The 11,902-nt window shown below is 39.9% G+C and overlaps 1 protein-coding gene across 1 annotated transcript; it reads left to right on the top strand.

Moving 5' to 3' along the window:
- Positions 1 to 7,713: 7,713 nt before the first annotated feature.
- Positions 7,714 to 10,253, top strand: LOC125490196 (uncharacterized protein K02A2.6-like). The gene is made up of 4 exons (XM_048628663.1): positions 7,714 to 7,882; positions 8,129 to 8,284; positions 8,327 to 8,701; positions 9,079 to 10,253. Exons 1-4 carry the CDS (start codon positions 7,714 to 7,716, stop codon positions 10,251 to 10,253), a joined length of 1,875 nt encoding a protein of 624 aa, XP_048484620.1.
- The last annotated feature ends 1,649 nt before the right edge of the window (positions 10,254 to 11,902 follow it).

Raw genomic sequence — 11,902 nt, 5'->3', positions numbered from 1 at the left:
TCATCAAAGGTCACAATTTTAATGTCAAGTCAAGTATATCTTATCTTATCACTAATGAGGTACGTCTGTCTATCATATAATAATAGTATACTTATTAATAATGAACTTTTGAATGTTGACTAATTATTATAACTTTTTCATAAAGTAAAGCTCTAAATTTAATTATTTTATTTCGCAAACTGGCTGTGCCTGAGGAAAATTTAATTTCTTGTAGATTAAAGATCAACCTCTGTAGGGCAGGATTAATTGGAAAAGATATGCTTTGCTGACTTATCTACGAAAGGGTTACATTGCTACATCAAATTTAATATTGACTAAATTGAAACCAGAATTTCGTAGATTTTAAACACCATGTGAGAAGTACAAGGCCTAAAAGATTTTATATGATAAAATACCTACATACGATCAAAATTTGCTGGTGACATTATAGAGCTAAACCCCTTGACAACAAAATACCCTCGATACAACAAACAAGATAAAATTCCATGTCGCTATCAATAAAAGAAACTGGTTTCCCGTCTTGAAACACATTTAGGAAATTATATTAGAGTAGGATCTACTTAGCTGACAGTAACTTTTATGCGACGTAAATTTCCGAGTATTCATCTACCTATGTATCAAAGCGGCGGGTATGTTTAAACGTATCCAGAATTAATTCAAACTTGGTTCCACTCATGCATATCAATTAGCTATACGTAGTTATAATTTATGTTAAGGAGTTTGACGTGTTCAGATACTCAACTGATAGGCGCCTGGAGGGTTACTTTATACTGACGAAAAACAAACGAACGAGAGCTGTCGTGCAATCGGCACGCTTACTACAACGAGATAGAGTAGCTCGCGCAGCAGCGCTCTGAAACTTCGTTTGTCATCGTATAGAGTGACCTCCCTGGCTACATTGTGGAACTTGTGCGGGACTATGAAGTATGACAATTATATGCTAAACAGTGGCAGCCCGTATTTGGGATTATTTACTGTGAGACTGCAAGGCAATGCCGGAATATACCTAATCGTTGAAAGTGATTTTACACGAGAAGTGGTTAAAGAAGAGGTTTTTTTTGTACCAGCCAAATTTCTGAAAGCTGTAGCACAAACGACGATCAAAATTTCAAGTTTTGTAACTTAGTATACTTTTGGAGTTTTTCACTCACTCGTCGTGAAATGTCATGGTCAGGTTTTAGATCTTGCATAATTATATCTGTCGTGAGAAACGGGCTCTTGAACGACTGCCGCTCTTTGGACTGCCACTGACCTATAGTATCCCAAAGATATAACCTCTATATAATAATATTATATTAAAGTAGTTCATCATCCTGTGAGAGTAAACTGAATTATTTTTCTTCCGCACGGGTTTAGACAAATGGCCCAAAGGGTCGCCATGACAGCTTGTATAATAAATATAAGTAGTTTGGGGCGTATTTCCGGTAAGTTTTCCAATAAAACGAGTCATCCGACCAAGTTTGATAGAGCAGGTAGGAGAGGTGTGTTGAACAGGACTTTTAAATTGAATACATGGGTTGATATGAAAGAAAAATCATGTATTTTAAAAACTCTGTTTAAAATATCTGGGATTTAAAATCCTTTGAAGACTGGTGGTGTAGGTATTATGTGCAAAATTAATCAAACAGAAAAATCTAGCATTGAAAAATTTAAAATTGTTATCAAATTAAAGAAATAGGAATTCTATTTTAATCAAAAGTTTCATTGACACAGCACAGATGGAACTTTGTGTAATACAAAAATACAGTTATGTGTAAAAGCTCAAAAAGGCGCTCACGGGACAAAAACCCCTTATGTTATATTATGTGTAAACAAGACACGTAACGCCTCTACAATTACTACATCGCACTTGTGACGAAGGATCGCAGTTACACGGCGCATTTTGAGAAATGTTTACGCGTAAATCCTGTTTTCGTGTGGACCGGCTCTTCTTAAGGCTCAGCAACTTATTGGGTTCTTCTTAAGGCTCAGTTACTTATACGTTCCTTAGGCCGGGAGGGTGTTTCATAGTTGCAGTAAGTACTTATTTAAAATTTTCATTTAAAGCATTTTAAGTACCTAGGTTTGTTATTTTATTTTATTTATAGAAATATAATATTGCTTGAGCGTATAGTACATATGTATAAGTATCTCAGTATAACTTGTACAAAGAAGCACATAATAAAAAATATGCAATTATACATATTATCATTCAAGTATAAAATATGCAGGGTGTTGCAAAATTGTGTATACAATATAATTATGATATAATTTTAATCTACACTTAAACTTATAAACTTACCTTCGTATTTCATACAATGAATATAACCTTTAACCTTAGGTAAGCACTTACGCCTCACACCACCATAACATTTATCCTCAATAACATTCTAAGATAAAGTTTCCAATGTAGCTGGATGACCCCAAATCGTTTGTTAGAACTGGATACTAAATATTTTATTATAAACCATAAACGCAGTATTGGGATTACGGTAGTAAGGGTGTAGTTTTATAACCAGTGAAATATCCACTTACGTGTTCAGTAACAATTTTGAATAAAGTGTACCTACTCGTATTTTTAACCGTTATCAAGTTATTTTTTTTCATTTCACTTTTAAATATAAATAGTAGTTATTTTTTGTCCCGTAACATCAAACCCCGTGTTTATTAATTCAATTTTATGAAATGTAGAAAAAAGTGTCCCCAGTTGTGTTTGTCAACGGCATAACACAAAATACAAATTACAGTATTTACCTAAAAGAAAACACGGGTTTTGTACGTATAGGAAGGAAAAAGATAAATAGTTCCTATTTCCACTATTGGATTAATTAAAATATCACACAACACACTAAACACCTTAGGTCCTTAGTCCTTCACTAAAACATTTTCACAATACATATAGTACATACCTACGACCGAATGCTGTAGTGGTTAGTTATCCTGACTGCTATGCCGACAATCCGGGTAAGAGTTAATATTACATAATAATAATAATATGTATCTGTGTAGATATATCAGTTTTCCGATACCCATACTAGGTACTTTACGGCCGTGTGTTAATTAGCCCCCATATTATAAAAAAACAGGGTGGTCAATGTGAAAACAACCAGTGGCTTAGACAAACAAAAATAATAATATACCTACTTACCATTATTATAATACTGTATAAAAGAATATCTCATTTTTACAAATCACCTATCGCCGCGACAACAAAGTAGGGTAACAGTCCGTTATGAATTACATACGAAGAAACATACCTACATTTTGTTGCTTTGTTTTATTAAAAAATCACCTGCAGTATTTTACGATATCAATACAAACTGAATGTAGGTATGCTTTGCAAGCTAAATATTCAAAAACGCATCCGAGCCGTTAAAAAACGAAACAACAATCCTACATACATAGTCCGTATATTGTGTAGTGTGTACACTGAAAAGTTTGACAATGTAAACTGATTTTTCAATCTAAATTGTGAGCGTTGGTTTGTTAACTGTTCGACAAATCGACATGCATAGTATAGCTATGTTCATTGTAAATACCACGTCATATTGTGTTTTTTCCTATTCTACTACCTATGTCTAAATATTGTATGTTCCTCAATGACCAATGCCCAATAACCCAGGTCCGAGTAAGTAGGATATAGCCACCTTCTATTCGTTCCTCAATAAAATTCTACTTATCCTAATAAAAAGTGTGGTTGATAGTAGCGACAGAACCACATAAATAAGTAAATTGAGCCGACATGTTGTACCCTCACTCTAAGGCTAGCTAAGTGCGAGCACCACTAAAAATCTTGACCCAAAACTGTTTCTTTGTCCCGGTGTATTCACAAAACACCAGCGCTGCTATTCTCACAGTAAGAGGGTGATTATTACTTTACGTTTAACGTGGTTAAAAACAATAGTTTTTATTTAAAAATATCGTAACTTTCTTGTGAATAAGTTTTTGCCCAAAACTGACACGTTTAGCGTCCTCTCCATGCTAATTAAATTTTTTGGAGAGTACCTAGCAATCTTATGGATTGTAACGAATTGGTAAATTACACCTAGTGCTTTCATACATAGGTATTTAACAAAATTAAAACATAATTTATTTATCTACTAATTACTGTTTATCAGTTTAATGTTAAAATGTGATTAAATTATTCTATGATGTAATAGACCTTAATAATGAGTTTTGGTAACCGAGATCAAATTTATCTCAAATTAACATAAAGAGTTTAATTCGGGATGAAAGTCACGCATACTCCACTACCTATATAGGTGTACATTAGGGTGTCCCGTCGTAGTATGGGGAAATTTCGTTTTCTAGCTACAGTATCAGAATAGGCACCAAAACTTGCGTAATATTACACTGATTAAAAAATTACTAAAAAAATAGAATTTCTTGTTATCTTGGGGAGTCTACCTCACTTTGAATTTTTGTAACTTTCATACAAAAGAAAAAAAAATACAGAAACAAAAGTCATTTTTTTCCAGAATACTCGATAAAACACTTCATGTTTTATGTAATAGCTATAAATTTGTTAATTAAAGAGGTATCTTTTCAATTATAGATATTTTTCGAAGTTAAACTTGAGTAATTGTAAAACTCGCTCTTTATTGGATTGAAATTGAAGTATTGATCCAAATATCGATGATCTTGACATTTGTTTTTATATTCACATACACTAATAGCACATTAATGTGTAAATTCTAGTTCAAAAGTAAAAAAAAATGTATGGTGGATATTTAAAAAAATGCAAAATTTTGAAAGTTTGAACATCGGTGGAGCCCTGAAGATATATATTTTTTAAATAAAAAAAAATATCGTGATGATATATGACCAAATACGCAACTTTTAAGAGGGGTTGTGCAAGTACTACTACATTTAATATAATGTGACGTGAGGCATGGGCTAAAAGTTTGAGTAACTATACAGGGTGTTGCAAAAAGGGTATACTAAGCCGAAACCTACGTGTGCAGCATGTTATATCTAAGCCCGAAACTGAAATCAGAATTTGAAAATTCGCGAAAAAATATTTTAATTTTCCATAGAAACTTTGTTGGTCACGTGACTTTTTACTATGAAAAAAAAAAAAATATTTTTCGCGAATTTCCAAATTCTGATTTCAGTTTCGGGCTTAGATATAACATGCTGCACATGTAGGTTACGGCTTAGTATACCAATTTTGCAACACACTGTATATATAGACGTAGTTAAGGTTTGTTTGGTGATACTGAGTTATACCTACATAGTTACGAGTAGAATGAAAGATATAATAACTAAATATCGTACTAAACGCATGTAGGATTTTGAAAATTTTTTAGCATTTATTTTAACAGATTTCACATTGACGAATTAATAATTCACCGATTCCCTCAATCCCTTAAATTGCGAGTAATCCATTACGTGGATGATTTCCTGGAAATTATTGGCATGCTGTATGTTATTGAAACATAATATTGGTTGTTATTATTAATTAGCGAGTTTCCTCATATCAAGTGTTTTTACATAAGAAGTAGGTATAATAATGATTTTCAATGTGCTAATTACTGTATGTATGAAGCGTCCGTAGTCGAGCGGGCCTCAGTGATCGTAACTGATCACTGAGGTTAAGCAACAGCTGGCATGGTCAGCCATTGGATGGGTGACCAATTTCAAGTGGTGCTTTTCTGGACGCTTCCGTGCTTCGGACGGCACGTTAAGCCGTGGGTCCCGGTTGCTGCTTCGGCAGTAGTCGTTAAGCCTAGGCAGAGGCCTTCGGGCAGCTTGAAAACATGTGACAGTCGGGTTGCCCACTTACCCGACAACTCTCTCAGCACAAGGTTGCTTGTGTTGGGGTCCACCAACTGTAACACCATTATTTTTGTAACTTAACATTTCGTTTATTGTTTACAATAAACATTATGTTTGTTGTTTACTTTGTTAGTCTTGTCAAGTATCAGCTGTCAAATTCGACACACAGGATATAGTTTCAGTTGTTGTCTGTGGTCTTTTGAGAAAACTCGTGCTAGATCGTCATCGGACAGTGGTCAGTGGCGATATGACGCTCAGAACAATGATGATGTTGACTGGCCACAGAGTAGTTTTGTGAGCTGGACCCGACGATGAGCTGGCATCCCGGTGAAGGTTTTTTCTTTTTCGGAACTGGCAAGGAGGCGAGCCATTCTCTGTCAGAACGTCTCGAGTAAATGTGTGGTTAGATTTTTCTTCCCGGTCCGCGTGGCACAGGCCGTATTGGTACCAAGTTCCTTGCTTCATATTTCCTGTTACCAGATACGTGCCACAGACACCCACGCAGCATCACACCACGTGTACCTAACCAGAATTGCCGACAATTTCAATCCTGCCCGGTGAAGCGTGCGATTGCCAGACGCGTGTCACCTGACCCCAACCTCCAAGAAGGTGTCGTTGGTGACCAGAGCCGTCAGCGAGCCACGAGCCGTCCGGAGCTCCTGTCCTGGCCCCGTCCGACAGTCCAGGTTGGCCGTTGTATGTTCGTTGAGCGGATACTGAGGAATTTCCTTAGGATTTCCATTAATCTTCAGCGGCATCAGCCTTCTAACGCCGCTGCTGAATGTAGGATTGCAAAGGCAGAACCCGGGTGGACTCTAGCGGGTTAAAACCTTTATTTTATTATTTTTTCTTCATAGGGAGCCCCGTTAGAACGGGCAGTAGTATCTAAATTGCACTTTGAACCTTTTGTAGGCGCTAGGCTATCAACGTCCTTCGGTTACGGGGCCTTAACGTTAAACTGCTATCCCATTGAAGTAATATAGGAGTTCCTCTGTGGTTAATACCATCCTTCTACCCCTGTGGCGTGAAACGCAGCGGTGGAACCTTGGTTTCTCCACTCTTATATAATTTCTTTGCAATACCTTGTGTACTTCAACCAGACAATTATAAGGACTTAATCCCTGGTCTCATTTAAGTAGTATAAGAGTTTCTCTGTGATTAATACCATCCTTCTACCCCTGTGGCGTGAAACGCAGCGGTGGAACCTTGGTTTCTCCACTCTTATATAATTTCCTTGCAATACCTTGTGTACTTCAACCAGACAATTATAAGGGCTTAATCCCTGGTCTCATTTAAGTAGTATAAGAGTTTCTCTGTGGTTAATACCATCCTTCTACCCCTGTGGCGTGAAACGCAGTGGTGGAACTTTGGTTTCTCCACTCTTATATAATTTCTATATAATAAATATTAATAATTGTACAACATTCTGATATTTTTATGTTCCACCTCATTGTAATTTCACCACCCACTACACAGTGGAAAATAAGCTTACATTTGGCGCCCGAACAGAGTTTAATCCGTTAGCTTATAGTCTAATCTATCGCTTAGACAGGCCTGAGTCCACAGGTAGGAATCGCATAAAATTTCACGACAGCTGACACTTCCCCCACAGCTAACGGGTCAAGGTCCACAGTCGCCGGGTTTTTCCTTCTACCAGTTACTGTAGGGGAAGTGTCAGCTGTCGTGAAATTTTATGCGATTCCTACCGTTACATCGGAGTTGATACTAGGGATGAATTTCTGGCATGCCTTCAACATAGCTCCAGAAGTACTGAATCTCTTGAGTAGCAGAAAGGTTTTACAGAAGGTGAACTCTCACGTTAACGAAGTTAGACATTTGCATCCTTTCAATGAGCTGAGTCCTTCTGAACGTACCGCAGCGGATGAGGTCATACAAAGGTTTGAGGACATCTCTTTCGAAAACATGGGTTTAGGTAGAACAGGTCTAATAAACCACATGACTGACACCGGAGACGCTTCCCCGATTAAACAACGATATTATTATATGTCCCCCGAACGCTTGAAGGAGCTCAACTACCAAGTAGATGAGATGATAGAGTTGGATGTTATCGAAAAAAGCAGTAGTCCATGGAATAGTCCAGTCACGATGGCGCCGAAGTCTAATGGTGAATTGCGGTTTTGTTTGGATAGTCGCAAATTGAACGAGGTGTCAAAACACGACGCATACCCTTTGCCTTACATCCATAGTATCCTTGACCAACTCCGGGACGCTAGGTATCTCAGTTCTATTGACCTTAAGGCGGCCTTTTGACAAATCCCTTTAAGCGAGGATTCGAAAGAGAAAACAGCATTTACGGTTCCTGCTCGTGGGTTGTTTCAATTCAAAGTAATGTGCTTTGGTCTTACTTCAGCTCCAGCGACACAGCAGAGACTCATGGACAAATTATTTGGTCCGGACTGTGGCGAGAAGATCTTTGTCTATTTAGATGACATCGTGGTCGTGTCCTCCACGTTTGAGGAGCACCTGTCGTTGCTACATAAAGTGCAGGAACGCTTGAAATCTGCAGGTTTGACGATTAACTTATCAAAATGCTGTTTTTTCCGGCGAGAGCTAAAGTACCTCGGATTTGTGGTAGATGAAAAGGGCCTGCGCACAGACCCTGACAAGGTAAAATCTATAGTCGAGTTTCCTACTCCGCAGAACCGCAAAGATGTGAAGCGTTTCTTGGGGACCGCATCTTACTACAGACGTTTCATTAAGAACTTTAGCCATGTTGCTGCGCCTTTGAACCGCCTGACATCGACGCGAAAAGGGGCACCTTCTTTTCAGTGGAACCCGGAAGCAGAAATCGCATTTAATGAGTTGAAAACAGCTCTTACGACCGCTCCAGTCTTGGCGTGTCCGGATTTTTCCCAACCTTTCACGGTCCATACCGATGCATCGGAGTTCGGAGTAGGCGGCATGCTGACCCAAGCTGTGAATGGTGAGGAACACCCGGTCGCTTATTGCAGCCGTTCACTTAATAAGCAAGAAAGGAATTACTCTGCTACAGAAAGAGAAGCGTTAGCGGTCGTCTTTGTTGTAGAACATTTTCGTCCTTACCTGGAGGGTAGTCGACCTTTTAGGATAATCACTGATCATTCGAGTTTGAAATGGTTTTTGAACTTAAAAAACCCCACTGGAAGACTGGAACGTTGGGGTTGTCGTTTGTCCCCTTACAATTTTACCGTCGAACATCGGAAAGGGAAGGAGAATGTGGTACCTGATGCACTGTCTCGTGCAGTGCCCGTGAATGTTGTTTCCTCCAATGATGACTCTTGGTACGCAAATATCCTCTCCCGGTGTCTAAAACGACCCCAGTCATGCCCTATCTGGTGATCATCGAAGGTAGGCTGTATCGGTATACCAAAAGCAACTCAACCTTGACGAGCGACTTCGACTGGAAGGAAGTAATCCCGCCGGAAGAGAGACTGAATGTTATTATAAAGAACCATGACACGCCCATGGGGGCCCATATGGGAGCTGAAAAGACATACAAGCGTTTAAGACTCCGCTACTTTTGGCCTGGCATGTACGGCGATGTAGCGGATCATGTGGCCAAATGCGACATTTGTAAATCTTACAAGCATCAAAACCAACTCACTCCAGGTTTGATGGGTGAGCCCAAAGTTTGTCGTCGCCCATTCCAGTGCATCAGCATGGATTTAGTTGGTCCACTGCCACGGTCGCGACAACAACACGAACACCTTCTGGTAGTAGTATGTTGTTTTACCAAGTATTGTCTACTCTTCCCGCTCCGCCGTGCCACTAGTAAAAATGTCGCCGGGATTCTGGAGGACCACATCTTTTTGGTGCATGGTATTCCACAAACAGTAATTGCAGATAATGGACCCCAATTCATCGGGCATGAAGTAAAGGACTTATTCCTCAAGTATAATATCCCCCAAGTCCACTACACACCTATTCACACTCCTCAGGTTAACACTGTCGAGCGTTATAATAGGACCGTCGTTACCGCCATCGCTACAATGGTAGGGTCGGATCACCGAACTTGGGATTGTCACCTCGCAGAAATACAGTTTGCCATGAATACAGCAGTCAACGATACAACGGGTTTCTCCCCATTTATGCTAGTACATGGACGTGAGGCTGTACCGGATGGACGTGTCTACGGAGATGTCGAAGACATTGACGACATACAGCTAAGCTCTCGATCGGAGTACATGCAGAAGTTGAGAGGACTCAAAGAGGTTTTCGTGAGAGTAGACTCAGAACTACAAAAATCTCATAGTCGCAATGCCCGTTATTATAACCGTCGCCGGCGTGATGCTTGTTACAACACCGGGGATTTTGTTTGGAGGCGGACACATAACCGTAGTGACGCCGATAAATTTATAGCTCTTAAGCTAGCCCCGAAGTTCGAGAAGTGTGAGGTGATACAAAAACTGTCAAACCTGGTCTATCTTTTGGAAGATGTTAACGTTAGGCAAGCGGAATGCCATTTAAAGGATATCCGTTGCAAAGTCAGTGAATAGTTCCGTAGGCCACCGTTGTGTGTGTTGACTTACTCTATTGAGTAAGCCAGCAATGCCAAGGACTCATTCACTATGCGTCGTTGTGTTGCAAAGTCAGTGAATAGTTCCGGAGGCCACCTTTGTGTGTGTTGACTTACTCTATTGAGTAAGCCAACAATGCCAAGGACTCATTCACTATGCGTCGGTAGTTTTTTTTGAGACTTTTTCCATTTAATTTATTTCAGGGTTTACCTCATTGCTTAGGGACTTTACTGAGTTGGTGAGTGACCCACATATTCCGATTGTTTTAGGTGTTTAGGATTTAGAGATGGAGGGCCATCTTTGAATTTTTCTCATACCCTCGAAAAATTCTGGTGGGGACGGGGGTAACACCATTATTTTTGTAACTTAACATTTCGTTTATTGTTTACAATAAACATTATGTTTGTTGTTTACTTTGTTAGTCTTGTCAAGTATCAGCTGTCAAATTCGACACACAGGATATAGTTTCAGTTGTTGTCTGTGGTCTTTTGAGAAAACTCGTGCTAGATCGTCATCGGACAGTGGTCAGTGGCGATATGACGCTCAGAACAATGATGGTGTTGACTGGCCACAGAGTAGTTTTGTGAGCTGGACCCGACGATGAGCTGGCATCCCGGTGAAGGTTTTTTCTTTTTCGGAACTGGCAAGGAGGCGAGCCATTCTCTGTCAGAACGTCTCGAGTAAATGTGTGGTTAGATTTTTCTTCCCGGTCCGCGTGGCACAGGCCGTATTGGTACCAAGTTCCTTGCTTCATATTTCCTGTTACCAGATACGTGCCACAGACACCCACGCAGCATCACACCACGTGTACCTAACCAGAATTGCCGACAATTTCAATCCTGCCCGGTGAAGCGTGCGATTGCCAGACGCGTGTCACCTGACCCCAACCTCCAAGAAGGTGTCGTTGGTGACCAGAGCCGTCAGCGAGCCACGAGCCGTCCGGAGCTCCTGTCCTGGCCCCGTCCGACAGTCCAGGTTGGCCGTTGTATGTTCGTTGAGCGGATACTGAGGAATTTCCTTAGGATTTCCATTAATCTTCAGCGGCATCAGCCTTCTAACGCCGCTGCTGAATGTAGGATTGCAAAGGCAGAACCCGGGTGGACTCTAGCGGGTTAAAACCTTTATTTTATTATTTTTTCTTCATAGGGAGCCCCGTTAGAACGGGCAGTAGTATCTAAATTGCACTTTGAACCTTTTGTAGGCGCTAGGCTATCAACGTCCTTCGGTTACGGGGCCTTAACGTTAAACTGCTATCCCATTGAAGTAATATAGGAGTTCCTCTGTGGTTAATACCATCCTTCTACCCCTGTGGCGTGAAACGCAGCGGTGGAACCTTGGTTTCTCCACTCTTATATAATTTCTTTGCAATACCTTGTGTACTTCAACCAGACAATTATAAGGACTTAATCCCTGGTCTCATTTAAGTAGTATAAGAGTTTCTCTGTGATTAATACCATCCTTCTACCCCTGTGGCGTGAAACGCAGCGGTGGAACCTTGGTTTCTCCACTCTTATATAATTTCCTTGCAATACCTTGTGTACTTCAACCAGACAATTATAAGGGCTTAATCCCTGGTCTCATTTAAGTAGTATAAGAGTTTCTCTGTGGTTAATACCATCCTTCTACCC

This window comes from Plutella xylostella, chromosome 21 (genome assembly GCF_932276165.1).
Source record: "Plutella xylostella chromosome 21, ilPluXylo3.1, whole genome shotgun sequence".
Classification (NCBI taxonomy): Eukaryota; Metazoa; Arthropoda; class Insecta; order Lepidoptera; family Plutellidae; genus Plutella; species Plutella xylostella.
The sequence above is the reverse complement of the archived record's forward strand: the minus strand, read 5'-3'. Positions and strand labels throughout refer to the sequence as shown.

Excerpts from the sequence above, each read along its gene's own strand:
- LOC125490196 (XM_048628663.1), top strand. The coding sequence starts at position 7,714 with ATGACTGACACCGGAGACGCTTCCCCGATTAAACAACGATATTATTAT. Across the intron at positions 7,883-8,128 it reads GATGGCGCCGAAGTCTAATG|CTCCAGCGACACAGCAGAGA; the intron begins GTGAATTGCGGT and ends GTCTTACTTCAG. Across the intron at positions 8,702-9,078 it reads GCTGACCCAAGCTGTGAATG|TCATGCCCTATCTGGTGATC; the intron begins GTGAGGAACACC and ends AAACGACCCCAG.